The following is a 17459-nucleotide window of genomic DNA, read 5'->3' as shown; positions in this document are numbered from 1 at the left end:
GACTCTTGGCCACCTCTACCCGTCATCTCTGACTGTCCCATCCTGGTTCCCCCAGCACCTGTCAACAGCGAGTGGAGAGCTCCAGGTTGATGCCTCCTTCATGCAGACCCTGTGGAACATGAACCCCATCTGTTCCTGCTGTGAAGAGGGTGAGGGCTCCCAACCTCTGGTCCCTAAGCTGAGACGCCCCCTCACCCCTCCACCCCCCTGCAAGCAAACCCTCAGACATGCCCAAACTGAGTCCTGGAACCTCAGACTCTTAAACCTAATTGTCCAAACTATGGTCCCATACTTAGATTTCCAACTGGTGCCAAAGCCTGAACCCCAGAACTCAGACCCCCAAACCTCCAACTGTCAAATTCTCAAATCCAGACCCCAAAGTATTAGTCCCTAAAGCTCCCAAACTCAGTCCTAGAGTTCAAACCCCTAAACTTGGATCCAAAGCTTATAAACATCAAATTTAGAGCTTATCCCTCAGACCTTAATCCTCAGAAATAAGCACAGACTGTGACCTCAGACCCCTGCTTCTCAAATCCAAACCTCAGATTCACAAACCAAGATTCCTAATTCAAGTTCCAAACTTTAACCCACCAGCCTCAGCTTCAATTCTCAAAAACCAAGACTCCCGAAATCAAACTCCCCGATTTGGATTCCCATAATGAGATTCCAAAGAGTGGTCCCCAAACTTTGAACCTATCTTTTAGTCTCCAAACTTCAGATTCTTAAACCAGAACTAAACTGAGACTCAAACTACAGATCCCAGACTCAGACCCTCAATTTCTAACTAAAAGCTCAGCTCTTTCCAAGTGCATACTCCAGAACTCAGATTTCCAAACCATAGATAGACCCCAGACCTCAGAGAACAGCCTGACCTTCACATCAATGCTTGGAATTTAGGACCTTGGGAGCCAGGCAAAGTGGTGCGTGCCTATTATCCCAGTAACTCCGGAGGCTGAGGCAGGAGGATTTGAATTTTGAGGCCAGCCTCAGCAAGTCAGTGAAACTCTGTCTCAGAATAAAATTTTAAAAAGGTCTGGGAATGTAGCTCAGTTATAGAGAGCTTGCTTAGCATGTGGAGGGATCTGGGTTCAATCCCCAGAACTTCAGAAAAAGAATTCAGGCCCTAACTCCAGACTTCAACTTCAGAGTAAACTATCACACCTCTAAACCCAGACCCCAAGTGCAAGATTCAAAGTCAGATCCCAACATACTAGAGGTTACCTTCTGATCACAGATTCTGACCTCAACCTCCAAACTCAGAACCCTTAACCACAGATCTCTAAACTGCCAACCTCAGCTCTCGCTTACCCAGACCCACCCAAACATAGTCTCAGAACCTAAATCTCTCATCTTGAGGCCTGAACTTGACCTGAATCTTGAACTCTTAATACCCTGAAACTCAGACCCTCCATCCCAGCCCTTGGGAGGTGTGGGCTTTCTGGATTCCACCCTAGCTCTCAGGATTTTGGGGGCTCCTGCTTCACAGTGACCACCTTTCCTGGCTCCCCTACAGGTTATGTGACAGGAGGCCATGTCCTTCGTCTCTTTCATGGACACATGGATGAATGTCTGACCATTTCCCCTGCTGACAGTGATGACCAGCGCAGGTCGGGGCTGGGGACAAGCAGGCCTGGAGTCTAAGGGTGGAAATGAAGCAGGGAAAAGGTTGGCTAAGGGAGCCTGTGTTAGTGAGTTTTCTGTTACTGTGACAAAAAAGCTGAGATTTTCAACTTAATAGGGGAAAAGGTTTATTTTGGTTTGTAGTTTCAAAGTTTTATTTATTTATTTATTTTACATATTTATTCTTTAGTGGTAGTTGAACACAATATCTTTATTTTATTTATTTTTATATGGTGCTCAGGATCGAACCCAGGGCCTCACATGTGCTAGGCAAGCGCTCTACTGCTGAGCCACAACCCCAGCCCAAGTTTTATTTATTTTTATATTTTAAATATTAATTTCTTTAGTTGGACACAATACCTTTATTCCACTCATTTATTTTTTTGTGGTGCTGAGGATCAAACCCAGGGCCCCATGTGTGCTAGGAGAGTGCTCTACCACTGAGCACCAGCCTCAGCCCCTCAGAGGTTTTAATCCATAGTTGTTTGGCTCTGTTGCTTTGGGTCTGTGGCAGAACAGTACATCATGGTGGGAGCACGCACTGGAGGCTGGTTCACCTAAGGGAAACTGAGAAGAAATAAGAGGAAGTGGAGGACAGCAGGGTCTCAGTATCTCCTTCAAGGGCACGTTCCCAGTGATCTAACTGCCTTCCACTAGGCCTCACTTCATCAAGGTTCTATCATCTTCCAATAGCGTCACAGTCTGGGGACCAAATCTTGAACAAGTGGGTCTTTGGAGAATGTTCAAGATCCAAACTATAGCAGACCCTGTGAATGGGATTAAGGACCCGACTCTCGGGGACTGGAGCCTGAACTCCTGACCTTACTCTTTCCTGTGTCCCTAGACTTGTCTATTACGAAGGAGGCTCTGTGTGCACCCACGCCCGGTCCCTCTGGAGGCTGGAGCCCCTGAGAATCAGGTGTGGAGGAGGGGAGGAGGGAAGGGCTGGGGAGATCAAAAGAGAGATGGAGGTCCTCTGGGATCCTGGAGTCCTGGACAAAAAAGAGGTCTTAGGGGGTTGGGGGGATTGCCGGGGAAAAAATTAGGGGTCTTGAGTGGAGAATGTAGAGGGGCACTGGAGACATCTGGGGAGCCCCGAGGAATCTTTGAGGGCTTGAGGGAGGATTGCTGTTCTTCAGATAGGACTGGGGGGGTGCAAGATTTGAGAGTCTCAAGAAAGGTTCAGGGAACCCCAGAAGGGTGTCAGGGGCTTAGGGAGGTTTAGACCAAGACTATGGTGTCCATGGGAGGGTTGGGGCGTCCTCTGATTCCCCTCACCCTCCACAGTTGGAGTGGGAGTCACCTGCGCTGGGGCCAGCCGCTGCGAATCCGGCACGTTACCACTGGGCGCTACCTGGCACTCACTGAGGACCAGGGCCTGATTGTGGTGGATGCCAGCAAAGCTCACACCAAAGCCACCTCCTTCTGTTTCCGAATCTCCAAGGTCCGTGGGGGTCAGGGTGCCCTCTCTCACCTGGAGCTCTGATCTCCACCCCAACCTCTGCTCCCCATTCTCTGGGGGGCTCCTCCATTAAACACACAGGTGGAGGAGGCTGACCCCTGTCCCCTGCCCCTGCAGGAGAAGCTGGATGTGGCTCCCAAGCGGGATGTGGAGGGCATGGGCCCTCCCGAGATCAAGTATGGGGAGTCACTGTGCTTTGTGCAGCACGTGGCCTCGGGCCTGTGGCTCACCTATGCAGCCCCAGACCCCAAGGCCCTGAGACTCGGCGTGCTCAAGAAGAAGGTGAGCTCCTGGCACGGGCAAGGATGGGGTTCAGGTAGGGGTGGAAGGGGGCTGGGGTGGTCATGCTTGAGCCTCCAGGAGTTTGAAGATGGAACTGAGAGAAAGACAGAGACTAAGAAGGAAAAATAGGCTGAGAAAGACCAAAAAGGAAGGAGATATAGAAAATATATATACATATGTATGTATGTATGTGGTATGTGTGTGTGAGAGCGTGTGTGCACGTGAGTGCGCACACACACACATACACATACACACACAATGATACTTGTTTGGACATAAAAGCTGACGAAGTAGACAGGACTGGACGAGAGGGGGGCATGTGGGAGTTGGCAGCAGGTGGATGTTATTTACTCTCATGGGATTGGACGAGGTCTGGGGGGTCAGCTGTGAAGGTCAGACATTCAGCCTGGGATATATAAAGTTTGGGGTGACATTAGAGCTTTCCGAGGGAGGGTGTTAAGTCAGTAACAGGCCCGGGGATGCAGAGAGACAGAAGACAAGATGGAATCACAAGGAGGAAGGGAAAGAGATGGGGAATAGAGAAGAGAGGGAGAGGCAGGGAGAGAGGGTGTGGGGTACAGGGAGAGACAGACGGAGACAGGGAGGACCAAGAGAGAGGAAAGGAAAGACAGACGAAGGGGAATAGAAAAAGGGGATAGATTTGCCGAGAGATTCTGAGGCATGAGGGGCAGCCGTGGGACTCAAATCTGGGCAGAGGCCTGTGGGTGATCCCCTTCTGACCTCTCCACACCCAGGCCATGCTGCACCAGGAGGGCCACATGGACGATGCGCTGTCACTGACCCGGTGCCAACAGGAGGAGTCCCAGGCTGCCCGCATGATCCACAGCACTGCTGGCCTGTACAACCAGTTCATCAAGTAAGCGGCGCTGCCCTGCCCAGCGGCCCGGCTCCTGGTGGTCATGCACCTGACCAAATATCCAGGCCTCTGGATCCACCACCCTGTCCGACATGCACTGGCCCCTAATTCCTAAACCCCTGTCCCCTAATCTGACATAGACAACCATGACCTTTGACCTCACCCTCATGATCATCACCTCTGACACCCAGATGCTTGATCCTGGACCTCCCCAGCTCCTTCCCTCACCCCCTGTGCCTCCGTAGGAGTGAGTCCCGGTCCCAGCTCTGTCCTTGTTTGCCCCGTGACCTCGGGCCGAGGCCTTTCTCTGTCTCTGTCTCCCTTTCCCTCTCTGCAAAGCAGGAGTCCAGGCTAGTCCTGCAGGGTGGGGTGGTGACAGTCGGAGATGGGGCCCTGGCTGACAATTGGTGGTCCCCTCAGGGGCCTGGACAGCTTCAGCGGGAAGCCCCGGGGTTCAGGGCCGCCGGCTGGCTCGGCGCTGCCCATCGAGGGAGTCATCCTGAGCCTGCAGGACCTCATCGGTTACTTCGAGCCGCCCTCTGAGGAGCTGCAGCACGAAGAAAAGCAGAGCAAGCTGCGCAGCCTGCGCAACCGCCAGAGCCTCTTCCAGGAGGAGGTGGGACGGCACCGTAGGAGGGGCGGGGTCTGTGGGCACGGGGGCGTGGCCTGGGGCGGAGCTGCGGCAAGGGCCTGAGTGACGGGACCGGGAGTCAGACTGCGGGGTGGGATGGGGGAGGAGCGCGAGGAACGTCTTGGCCTGAGCCAACCCCAGGGGCGTGGCCTCGGGGGGCAGGACTGAGTTGTGGGCGGGACTGAGGGAGGGCTGAGAGAGGTGAGGGGCGGGGCCTGTGCCAGGCCTGGCAGGGGAGGCTGGGGAGAAGGAGACGCTGAGTGGGTGGGGCTGTGGCTCTGGGGGCTGTCTGTGGGGACAGGGCCAGAAGGGTGGGGGGCACAGGGTCAGAGGCTGTTCTAGGGCAGCAAGGAAGAGAGCATAGGAGGGACCTCACCTGGGGACTGGAGCTGGAAGTTTGTTAGAAGATCACTAAGGGAAGAGGTGTGCCCGGCTCCTACCCGCCAGGGGTCTGAGTGGCAGCGAGTCTGGCCAAAGGCCAGAGCATCTGATGCCTTCTTTAGTGGAGGGAGCATGTCCATTCAAAGACATCGGACCCTCCAAGGGCTCTGGGAAGGAAGACTTGTAAATGATAATAGTAATGATAACAAAGCTACCTCAAGATAGAATTACCACAATATATGCAGGTGCTTAGAACAATTCTAGTAGCGTAGATGCTGCATAAGCATTAGTGGTTATTTTACCTTGGATTTATTCCTTACTACGTGATAAAGGCTCTATAGCCACGTCATTCTCCCAATAACCCCGTGCAGGGATTGTAATTCCCATATTATAGATGGGGTTCCTGAAGCTCAGAGAGATGAAAGCAGTCTGTGAGACTCCAACACGGTCGTACTCTCTGCCATGAAGCTCTGCTTCTCTTACTAACGACAGGGGTTTCTAGATGTAGCCACAGTTGTCCTCCCTTATCTGCAGAGGATATGTTCCAAGATCTCCAGTGGATGCCTCAAATTTGGATAAAACTGAGTTTCAGTTTCAGCCACATGCAGCCATTGAGCCAAAGAATGCCTACTGTATGTCCCAAGTTCAGCAGCAGGCAAAACTGTGGGCTGCTTGGAAGCAAGTCGCAGGGACAGAAGGGAGGGAGGGAAAGCACAAATTCAGCCCTGATGTTAGTAAGGGCGTGCTATGCTGATGACAGAGGCAGAGAGAACAAGAAGGGGTTTTGGGAGCCAAGGCGGAGGGGAGGATAATGGGACTGAAAGGGGATATGGGGTTAAAGGGGCCGGTTTTAATCAGGGAGAAAATAGCCAGCCACCAGCTGTTGAAGGGATATGAATTAGTAAATCCAAGAAAGAAAAGGAAGGGAGGGCCTGGGACACCGGTTGTGATCACCCCTGTGTTACCTGCCCCAGGGGATGCTCTCCCTGGTCCTGAATTGCATCGACCGCCTAAATGTCTACACCACGGCTGCCCACTTTGCCGAATATGCAGGGGAGGAGGCAGCTGAGTCCTGGAAAGAGATTGTGAACTTGCTCTATGAACTTCTGGGTAAGGGACTTCTGTCCTAACTTCCCCAAGAGTACCCCAGACCCCCAATCCCTTTGGGCCTGACCCCTCTTCCACCCTCAGCCTCTCTGATCCGTGGCAATCGGACCAACTGTGCCCTCTTCTCCACGAACCTGGACTGGCTGGTCAGCAAGCTGGATCGGCTGGAGGCCTCGTCTGGTAGGAGAACGCAGGGAGTGGGACGGGGGTTGGGGAGGGGAGAGCGCACTGCCTCATGTCTTCCCACTGTCACCCGGGCAGGCATCCTGGAGGTGCTGTACTGTGTCCTGATCGAGAGTCCCGAGGTCCTGAACATCATCCAGGAGAACCACATCAAGTCCATCATCTCCCTCCTGGACAAGCACGGGAGGAACCACAAGGTCAGCCTGTCCTCCTGACCTCAGAACCCTGACCTCTCCCTGTGGCTCCTGGATTCCACTCCTCCCTCTCATCTCTTACCTGGACTCCACTCACATGCCTCCATCTCAGCGGGAGGGGTTCAAACTCCTGGCTCCAATTTTTTTTAATTGGTTATTGAACCTAGAGGCACTTTATCACCCAGCCTTTTTTATTTTTTATTTTGAGACAGGGTCTTGCTAAATTGCATAAGCCTCACTAAATTGCTGGGGCTGGCCTTGAACTCATGATCCTCCTGCCTCAGCCTCCCAAGTGGCTGGGATTACGCGTATTCACTACACCTCCAGGCTCTGAAATGTCTTTAAAAATTTCAAATTATATAGCCGTTAGGTGGGCTGCATATATTCTCTGCAGTTTGCTATAGGCCCTGCCAGTTCCTACTGCATGATTCCTGACCATTGCACACATTTCCATGTCTGCTGACCTCTGAAGATACACGTTTGCAACCCCTGCTGATCCAAAATCACATCTTGGTTTTTGTGTCTCTCACTGACCCTTTCACTATGTCCTTTGACCTCTTTCTTCATGATTCCAGTCTATCCTTTCTTACACTGCTGATGCCTTATCTCAACCCATGTGATCCAGTCTCTCCCGCCTACTTTGACCCCTTTCTCTGGGATCCCCGACTTTCCACTCTCACCACCTTTCAGGCAAAAATTTCATACCCTGTTCAGATGCATCATTCTTGCCTTCTGACTTCCCATCCAGGTCTTCCTATATCCCCCCTGTCCGTACCCTGACTCCCCTTTACCTCTGACCTTGACCTCCAGGTCCTGGATGTGCTGTGCTCCCTCTGTGTGTGCAATGGTGTGGCTGTGCGCTCCAACCAAGATCTCATTACCGAGAACTTGCTCCCTGGTCGTGAGCTTCTGCTACAGACAAACCTTATCAACTATGTCACCAGGTGTGGCTCCTAACCCCTCACCCTGGGCTCAGACCCTCTCAACCCTTTTCCTGACCCAGAGACTCCACCCCAAGTGGGTGTCCCTCTCCCGTCACCCCCTGCTCAGGAGTCCACCTTGCCCTGTTCCCCCATGGGTCCCCACTCCTCTCGTCTGGGCTCCACTTCTGCCTCTGTCTGTGTTTTCTCTTTTTGTCTTTGCCTGTTCCTATTTCTCTTCCATCTTCTTATCCCTGGCTCTCTTCCATCTCTCATCTCTGTCTTTTGATTGCTCTCTGTCTGTCTGTATGTCTCCCTATTTCCCTCCTCACCACCTGTCTCTCCTCTCCGTCTCTCCTGCAGCATCCGCCCCAACATCTTTGTGGGCCGAGCAGAGGGCTCCACGCAGTACGGCAAATGGTACTTTGAAGTGATGGTGGACGAGGTGGCTCCGTTTCTGACAGCTCAGGCCACCCACCTGCGGGTGGGCTGGGCCCTCACTGAGGGCTACAGCCCCTACCCTGGGGGCGGCGAGGGCTGGGGCGGCAATGGGGTCGGCGATGACCTCTATTCCTACGGCTTTGACGGGCTGCATCTCTGGACAGGTACCTAGACGCTTCCAGGTGACCCTCACCCCTGATTATTGACCCTAGAATTTTCCAGAGTCTGACTAGGCGCCTTGAGGGTCTCAAGATCTTGACCCCCAGTAGAGGAAGTTTTGACTCATATTCCTAATTTCCCCCAACCCTCATCCTAGAGCTTCCAGAATCCTGACCCTGACCTGTTTCCTCATAATTTCCAAAACTCTGACCTCAGAAGAGGCATGACCTCTGACCCTAGAGATCCCAGAAGATTGCTCAGATTGTTATGACCTCTGATCTTTGACTTATGTACTCAAAGGTTCCTAATTGTAACTCAGGTGAACTTTGACCACACAGCTGTCAGGCTCCCAGCCATCCTAACTCCAGGGGGACTCTGACCCTCGCTCCTAACTTTAGAACTATGGGCCCCTCCATGGGAGCACCTGTCCCTGGGGGGGGGGGGGTCCCAATTCCAGTCCCTACAGGATCTTCCGATATCTGCATTTCTTTTCTTGATATCATTGGTTCCATGGAACCTCTGACCTCTGAACTCTCTCTGGTGATCTTGGTGCAGGACACGTGGCACGCCCGGTGACTTCTCCAGGCCAGCACCTCCTGGCCCCCGAGGATGTGGTCAGCTGCTGTCTGGACCTCAGTGTGCCCTCCATCTCCTTCCGCATCAACGGCTGTCCTGTGCAGGGCGTCTTCGAGGCCTTCAACCTCGACGGGCTCTTCTTCCCTGTTGTCAGCTTCTCGGCCGGTGTCAAGTGAGGACCTGCCCCTGCCCCAGTTGTCTTGGGTTGGGGGTCTGACCCAAGACGGCTTCTGCAGTCACCCTATGGGTCAAGGACACAGCCTTTCACCCTCAGGACTGACTAGCAAGAAGCCCTTACTTGAAAGTCATTAATCCTAATGACTTCAGATTCTTCCCAACTCCATGTTTCAACGATGGCCTTCAAGTGACCCCATAATTTTACAGTGACCTTTTTTGGTGTGTGTCTGGTGCTGGGGATTGAACCCAGGGCCTTGTGCATGCTAGGCAAGCACTCTACCAACTGAGCTGTTCCCCAGACCTTACAGTGACCTTTTGGTGACCCCCAAACTCATCCAGAGATGCTCTAATGACCAAGACTCTTCCAATAGCCTCCCAATGACCTCCGACCCTCCTTATGGCTCCATCCTCTTTCAGTAACCTTTCGTGATGCAGCATCTCCCCAAGGTGGTCCAGTAGCCCCCGACTTGCCCAGGAATCACTGCCCAGTTAATTCAAAGACTTCTCAATGGCCCCGTCCTTTCCCAGTGACCCCAAGTTCTCCAAGTGTCCGTTCAGTGGAATGGTTATAACAAATCCCAGTGTCTCCTAAATCATCATCTTCTTGTTCTCACCAAACCTTCTAACATTCCCAGCTGCTTTGGTGACCTGGGGACTCCTCCAAAGGACCTTCCCGTGATCTGGCAATAATGGGAACTCTTCTCTCCTAACGATAGGTCCTCCCACCCTTAGCTCCCTGATGGTCCCACTTTCCTTTAGGTCCTCCATGACGTTCTCTTGTGATATTTTCCTTTGACCCTAGACTTGAATTTCTGATCCTAGATAACCTCTGTGCCCTATGCCTGCGCAGGGGCCACAGGTTCCCTCAGAACCCTCCATGGTTCCCAGGATCACTCCAGATCCCCCCTGATCATGGACTGTCCCCTGGCCCCTCCCACGATCCCCTTCTCCTCCTCCAGGGTGCGGTTCCTCCTTGGTGGCCGCCATGGTGAATTCAAGTTCCTCCCCCCTCCTGGCTACGCCCCATGCCATGAGGCTGTGCTCCCTCGGGAGCGGCTCCACCTTGAACCCATCAAGGAGTACCGCCGGGAAGGGCCCCGCGGCCCCCACCTGGTGGGCCCCAGTCGCTGCCTGTCACACACCGACTTCGTACCCTGCCCTGTGGACACTGTCCAGGTACCGCCTTCCCTACAAGGGTCTTCTGGTGAGGAAGGCTCTCTTAGGAGTCAGAGAGGTGGGGAGCTGGGGTGTGCGTGGTGCTGGGGATTGAACCCAGGGCCTTGTTGAACAGAGAGAAAAACTGAGGCCAGGGACTCTTTCAAGGCAGAATACCAGCTTTCCACAGAGAGGGAATCTTCTCCGTGGCTCCATAAAAAAGAACAGTTATTGCCCCCAATTTATAGTTGAGTAAAGCAAGGCCCAGAGAGGTTAAGAAACCTGTGCAACCCAGTAGCTCGGGAGGCTGAGGCAGGAGAATCAGAGATTCAAAGCCAGCCTCAGCAAAAGCGAGACACTAAGCAACTCTGTAAGATCCTTTCTCTAAATAAAATACAAAATAGGGCTGGGGATGTGGCTCAGTGGTCAATCCCTGGTAGTTCCCCCTGCCCCAGCCTGTGCAAGTCACATGGCTGGTTTGAACTCAGGGGCTCTGACTCCGATGCCTGAGGTCTTAACCACTACAGTTTTGGGGGGAATCTCTTCCATATCAGTCTCTCATGCTCCTTGTATCCAGTCCAGACTTCCTACTTTCCCTATAAGGATGTCCCCATGGGAGGGCAGATGGACTGTGATTGAGAGCTTAGCATAGTCCTGAGCATCCACTGCAGTCACTTGTCATTATTAATGGCAGTAAGATTACCTCAGGGGTGACCTGACCATCCCTTGTCCCTGGAGGGAGCCCTGGGCCTCATCCTGGACGCCTCTCCCTCCCACCACACCCCACCTCTCAACCTAGCGTGTGGTCCCCTTGACGTCCTGGCTAGCCCTCCCACCCCACATTTCCCCCTGCAGCCCACCCTGATCAGAAACATCATTATTTCCTGCCTGTAGAACACCAAGAGCTTCAGTGTTTATTAGGCACCTACTGTGTGCCAGGCATTTATGTAAACATCAAGTAGTTTACATAAATGGTTTGTCTGAATCCTCATGAGGCAAGTATTATGATTTAAGCATTGGGGCAAGTCTCATTATACAGAGAAAGAAAAGGACCATCCACTCATTTGGCAGATATTTCTGCATGTTTTGTTTTTTTTTTTGAGGAGGGGGTACCAGGGATTGAACCCAGGGGCACTTAACCACTGAGCCACATCCCCAGCCCTTTTTTATGTTTAATTTTGAGACAGGGTCTCACTAAGTTGCTGAGGCCTCCCTAAATTGCTGAGGCTGGCCTTGAACTTATGATCCTGAGCTGCTGAGATTTTAGGAGTGTGCCACCCCTCTCGGCTTGGCAGGCATTTCCTGAGCACCCCTTCTGGGTCAGGGTCTGGCTCTGGGCTGGGTGTGGCCGAGGACTTGGGAGAGACTGAGGTAGCCGAGGCTACCCATGGAGCTCCCAGTCCACAAGGGAGACAGATCTGTCCCCCAAAATCCTTAATTCTGATAATGCTCTATCCTTGCTTATTGGGCTTTAATCCTGGAATCAAAATGAGGGCTCGGGGGCAGGGCTGTTGAACACCAGGACTCACTCACGGTTTTGGGAAGAGAGGACGTGGTGGAGGTGGAGGTGGGATCTCAGGAACCCCTCGAATGTCTTCCTGTCCCCAGATTGTGCTGCCTCCCCATCTGGAGCGCATTCGGGAGAAGCTGGCGGAGAACATCCATGAGCTCTGGGCGCTGACCCGCATCGAACAGGGCTGGACCTACGGGCCGGTGAGGGGCAGGATGGCTGACCTGCGGAGAGGGCCGGTGGCTGGGATTTAGGGTACCAGGGGGTCCTTGGGCTACAGGCGGCAGAACTAGGGGTGGGCCGTCCAGGGAGGTCTGGGAGTGCTGGGTTGGGGGAAGGGAGCCCGAGAGGCTGACGCCAGGGCTTCTCCAGGTTCGGGATGACAACAAGAGGCTGCACCCGTGTCTCGTGGACTTCCACAGCCTTCCAGAGCCCGAGTGGAACTACAACCTGCAGATGTCAGGGGAGACGCTCAAGTGAGGGCACCCAATGGGAGCAGGGGGTGGAACAAACGCTGGTGGTGGGAAGAGGCCGGGAAAGCGAGGCTGGGACTGACAGAGAAAAGAAAGGCAGACGGACAGACACTTAGAGGGGACAGTTACTGTGACAGAGAGGGGGAAGGAAACAGCCAGCAAGAGAAAATCAGCCGCGTGCTGGGCATGGTGGCACACGTCCACAGTCCCAGCACTTGGGAGGCTGAGGTGGGAGGATTTTTTGAGCCCAGGAGTTCAAGGTCGGCCTGGCAACACAGCAAGACACTGTCTCAAAAAATAAAAGGGAGAGAAAGTCAGCAACGGAAAGGGAGAAAGACACAGAAAGGGACCGAGAGAGAAGCAGACAGGAGAAACAGGACGTGGTCAATGAGAATCGGAAAGGAAGAGACAGGGACAGACAGACGTCAGAGAGACCAAGGGCCAGGGGAGAGACACCCCAACAGCCGGAGCAAGAGGCAGAGCTAGAGGCGGAGGAGACGGGGCAGGGAGCTCTGTGGACTATGACCGTGTCACCTGTGCCCCTACTAGGACTCTGCTGGCACTGGGTTGCCACGTGGGCATGGCCGACGAGAAGGCCGAGGACAACCTCAAGAAGACAAAGCTCCCCAAGACGTGAGCGGGGCCCCCGGCCTGTCTGGGGAGTGGAGGGGGCGTTGGGATGTGTGGGGAGGGGGGCTGGAGGGCTTTGTGGAGAGGCTGAGGTCAGAGATGAAGGGGCCGGAGGGGAGGGTCAGGGACCCTGAGAAAGCTGAGGTGACGTCCCACATTAGAGGCAAGGGATCAGCGGCAGAAGGATAGAATCCAGAGGTTTCTGGAGCAATAGGTGAGAGACTAGAGGTCCAGATTGGGTGTTTGGGTCTTGGGCCAGAACTAAGAAACCTCAGAGCTGGAGGTCATAGGTCAAAGAGTTTCAGGGTCAGAAATAAAGCTCCTAGAATCAGGCTGAAGAGGTCACAGAGGTCAAATCAGTGCTGGCAAAGCCCTTGCTTTGGGTCCTAGAGTCAGAGGTCAGGGACCTCAAAGCTTATTCTAGAGAGTGCTAGAACCCTGATAGCAGAGACCGAAGGTCAGAAATTCCAAAGCCCTTGGCTAAGCATCCTGGGGACCTGGTCCAAGGGTCGGAAGTTAGGATCTCGCACAGACTCCAAAGGGGAAGGAGGGCCTCGTCCCAGTGGCCTGCTACCCCCGCAGGTACATGATGAGCAACGGGTACAAGCCGGCTCCACTGGACCTGAGCCACGTGCGGCTGACACCCGCACAGACTACCCTCGTGGATCGGCTGGCAGAGAATGGTCACAATGTGTGGGCACGGGACCGCGTGGCCCAGGGCTGGAGCTACAGCGCTGTGCAGGACATCCCTGCGCGCAGGAACCCTCGCCTCGTGCCCTACCGCCTGCTGGACGAGGCCACCAAGCGCAGCAACCGCGACAGCCTCTGCCAGGCAGTGCGCACCCTGCTGGGCTACGGCTACAACATCGAGCCACCTGACCAGGAGCCCAGTGAGTGCTGACGCTGGCTCCCACCCTAACTCCTGCCTTGACCCTGGCCCCGACTCCTGCTCTCTGACCTGACGCAGCCCTTGAATGAGTCGTGTCTGTAACAGAGTGGAGTGACCAGAGGTCATTGAGCGCTGACCCTTCCCCTTAACTTTGACCCTTACTTCTGACCCAAACCCTGACTATGGTCTAACCACTGACCTTGATCTGACCCAATCCCTGCCTGGGCTTTGGCTATAACACTGAGAAGTCAGACCAGTGAGTGCTGACCCAACCCTGACTCCAGTTCCTGGCCTTCACCTTTGACCCCTAACCTCTAACCTCTGGACTATGACCATAATATGGAGCCACACAATCAAGAACTTAGTCTCTGCCCTCCTTCTAACTGACCCCTGAGCTTTCACTGATTTCCAATCCCAGCCTTGACCTGTGACCCTGGCCTTCAATTTCTTAACTCCTGGCCCCAACCCCAATGTCTAGCCCCCCTGACCCTGACTCTGACTCTGATTCCCAGTCCCGCTCTCAACCCTTGATTCTGACACTTGACCCCTAACCCCTGACCAGGTCTGGACCCAGCTTTCTCCTTTTGTGTCTCTGTCGGCAACTCTGTTCGCTGAGAGCTCTGACTACTGACAAGATGGGGGTCTGTCTCAATAGATCTTTCCCACCTCTGACTCCTGAGGTTCTCCACTTCTCCTCTAACACCAGGAAATTGTCCCTCTTCTCCCCGTTCCCAACACCCTCACCTTCTCTGTCTCTCCCACTAACCTCTACTTCCTACACAGCCTTTCTGACTTTACCTGGCCTCATCTGTAGGTCAGGTGGAGAGCCAGTCTCGCTGGGACCGGGTGCGCATCTTCCGGGCGGAGAAATCCTATGCGGTACAGAGTGGGCGCTGGTACTTCGAGTTTGAAGCAGTCACCACAGGCGAAATGCGAGTGGGCTGGGCAAGACCTGAGCTTCGGCCTGACGTGGAGTTGGGAGCTGATGATCTGGCCTATGTCTTCAATGGGCACCGCGTGGGTACCTCCTTGGGCTCCACTCTGCCAGTCCCTGTGGTCCCTCCCACAGTCCTACACTCTAACCCTGCCTCTATCTCTGCTTCACTCAGTCTGTCCATCCCTGCGTCTTCCATCCTTCTCATTCATCCATCCACCTGCTCATCCATCTATCCACCCCGACTCCGTATCCATCCACTCACCCATCTATCCATCCATCCATCCATTTAATCAACCATCCACCCACCCATCCATCTATCATCTATCCATCCATCCATCTATCCACCCACCAACCCATACATCCATCTATCCATCCAACCATCCATTTAATCAACCATCTACTCATTCACCCATTCATTTATCCATCCATCCATCTATTCATCCATCCATTTAACAACCATCCATTCATCGTCTATCCATCTATACTTCTACTTACACTTTCTTCCTTCCCTCCATCAGCCATGTGGATCCTTACCTTTCTATCCATACTTCCATCCGCCATACACCCATCCATCATTCTTCACCCATCTCTTCTGGGGACTTATGTGGGTGTACATGGGTCTGTATGGAGGACTCTTACGGGTTCATTTCTCCTTTCTTTGCTTGCTGCTGCTCCCAACACTCATGACCACTTTGGTGGTCCCCATCGCCCTAGCCATGGAAACAGCAAGACCCAGGTGTAAGGAACGAGACACACATTAGTGAGGAAGGCAATTCCAAGGACCATGGATTCAGATGTCGGGATGATGGGGGCACCGGCGCCTCTCCTTCTCCTTCCTGACGTGTTGTGTGTGTCACCCTCTCCCTGTTCCCCCTCCCTCTGGTTCCCTGTGTCTTAGCACCGGGTCTTCTCTGGGCTCCTCACAGGGCCAGCGCTGGCACTTGGGCAGTGAGCCGTTTGGGCATCCCTGGCAGTCAGGCGATGTTGTTGGCTGCATGATTGACCTCACAGAGAACACCATCATCTTTACCCTCAATGGCAAGGTCCTCATGTCGGACTCTGGCTCCGAGACAGCCTTCCGGGAGATTGAGATTGGGGAAGGTGAGACCCCTTCACCTGCCTGCCTGCTTTTCCTCCGTCTCACCTGAACCTCCCGTGAACCTTCGGCCTCTGGTTCTCTTATCCCTTTTATAGTACCCCCCTCCCCCGGTGACTGCCCCACCTTGCCCACAGCTCACCCCTGCCCATTCATTTCCTTCCCCCAGGCTTCCTCCCGGTCTGCAGCTTGGGGCCTGGCCAGGTGGGCCACCTAAACCTGGGCCAGGATGTGAGCTCCCTGCGATTCTTTGCCATCTGTGGCCTCCAGGAAGGCTTTGAGCCCTTCGCCATCAATATGCAGCGCCCGGTCACCACCTGGTTCAGCAAAAGCCTTCCTCAGTTCGAACCTGTGCCCCTTGAACACCCCCACTATGAGGTGAGCGCAGTGGACCTTCTGGTTTGTCTCCAAACCTTGTTCTCACAACTTTCTCCTTCTACATTAGCACACAAGCCATCTAGGAGTGGGGGTCAGGATATTGGGCTCCCCAAGTTGCCTTTTAGGCTATAACTTTGGCCCCAGGGGCCTCACCTGTAAAATGGGAGAAGGGAGAAAAGAGAAGCTCGATCAAGTGATCCCGATGGAAATTTCTAGTCCTTATACTATTTGATCCTAGAGCAAGGTTTAAAGAAATACAAACCCAGCCAGGCATGGTGGAGCATGCTTGTAATTCCATCTACTTGGGAGGCAGAGGTAAGAGAACCACAAGTTCAAAGCCAGCTTGGGTAACTTAGCAAGATCCTGTCACAAAATAAAATAAAAAGGGCTGGGGACACGGCTCAGTGACAGAGCTTTGCCTAGCATGCACAAAGACATGGGTTCATCCCAAGTACTGAAGAAAAAAAAGAAATATAAATCTCTGAGTGTCCTGGTGACATCTTGGTACCCTCCTTATTAATCAGTGTGTTGGGATTTTTTATTTTTATTTTTATTTTGTTTTTAGTTACTGTTCCTTAATCCAAGCAACTCAATTTTCAGACTGCAGTGTCTTTTTTTCCCTAAGGTTAAACTCAAGTTTAGACTCTGACTGTAAACACCCCACAAAGACCAAAGCGATTGCTTGTCCTTTTCACAGCCAGACTGCACAGAACTTGACCTCTGGGGGTCTGAGCTTCAGCTGGCACTTTAGAATCAGACAGACCTGGGGTTGGCCTCTTACATTCCGTGTGGCCTTAGGCATGGGACAGTCTCTTTCTGAGCGCTTCACCGCTAAGCCTTCCTAGCCTTTTAAAATTTTGAGGCAGGGTCTCCCCACATTGCTGAGACAGGCTTTGAATTTGTGATCCTCCTACCTTAACCTCCTGAGTCGTTGGAATTACAAGGCAGGTGCCACCAGGCCCAGCTTCTTTCTTTTTTTCCTAAATAATTTGAGAGTAAATTGGAGATTTTGTGCCTCTTTACCCCAGAATACTTCAGTGTGGAATCTGGGAGTGATGGTACGTGCCCGTAATCCCAGTGGCTCAGGAGGCTGAGGCAGGAGGATCTCGAATTCAAAGCCAGCCTCAGCAACTTAGAGAGGCCCCAAGCAACTTAGTAAGACCTTTTCACAAAGTAAAAAATAAAAAAGGGCTGGACTTGTGATTCCGTGGTTAAGCGCCCCTGGCTTCAATCTCTGGTGCCAAAACCAAACCAAACCAAGAAAAAAAAAAAAAAACATGAAAACTTCAGTGTGCATTTCTTCAGAACAAGGGTGTGTTCTGTCCATTGCAGTAGTTACGAAAATCAGGAAATGAAGCACAATAATATGATTCTGTAATCC

At 53.1% G+C, this 17459-nt stretch overlaps 1 protein-coding gene across 2 annotated transcripts in view; it reads left to right on the top strand.

Annotated features, from left to right (window-relative positions):
- Nucleotides 1-17459, top strand: part of Ryr1 (ryanodine receptor 1) — a 111602-nt gene that overhangs the window by 9519 nt on the left and 84624 nt on the right. For both annotated transcript variants that reach the window (XM_026412131.2, XM_026412129.2), the window contains exons 7-27: nt 56-149; nt 1514-1607; nt 2465-2539; nt 2908-3064; nt 3200-3364; nt 4120-4241; nt 4662-4857; nt 6228-6363; nt 6445-6540; nt 6622-6740; nt 7548-7681; nt 8021-8262; nt 8813-9005; nt 9970-10186; nt 11774-11878; nt 12048-12151; nt 12698-12781; nt 13361-13668; nt 14482-14684; nt 15531-15705; nt 15870-16078. In XM_026412131.2, coding sequence (XP_026267916.2) covers nt 56-149; nt 1514-1607; nt 2465-2539; nt 2908-3064; nt 3200-3364; nt 4120-4241; nt 4662-4857; nt 6228-6363; nt 6445-6540; nt 6622-6740; nt 7548-7681; nt 8021-8262; nt 8813-9005; nt 9970-10186; nt 11774-11878; nt 12048-12151; nt 12698-12781; nt 13361-13668; nt 14482-14684; nt 15531-15705; nt 15870-16078 — 3228 coding nt within the window. The remainder of the gene's footprint in view (nt 1-55; nt 150-1513; nt 1608-2464; nt 2540-2907; nt 3065-3199; nt 3365-4119; nt 4242-4661; nt 4858-6227; nt 6364-6444; nt 6541-6621; nt 6741-7547; nt 7682-8020; nt 8263-8812; nt 9006-9969; nt 10187-11773; nt 11879-12047; nt 12152-12697; nt 12782-13360; nt 13669-14481; nt 14685-15530; nt 15706-15869; nt 16079-17459) is intronic.

The sequence above is a fragment of the Urocitellus parryii genome, chromosome 15 (assembly GCF_045843805.1).
Source record: "Urocitellus parryii isolate mUroPar1 chromosome 15, mUroPar1.hap1, whole genome shotgun sequence".
In the NCBI taxonomy this organism is placed as follows: domain Eukaryota; kingdom Metazoa; phylum Chordata; class Mammalia; order Rodentia; family Sciuridae; genus Urocitellus; species Urocitellus parryii.
The sequence above is the reverse complement of the archived record's forward strand: the minus strand, read 5'-3'. Positions and strand labels throughout refer to the sequence as shown.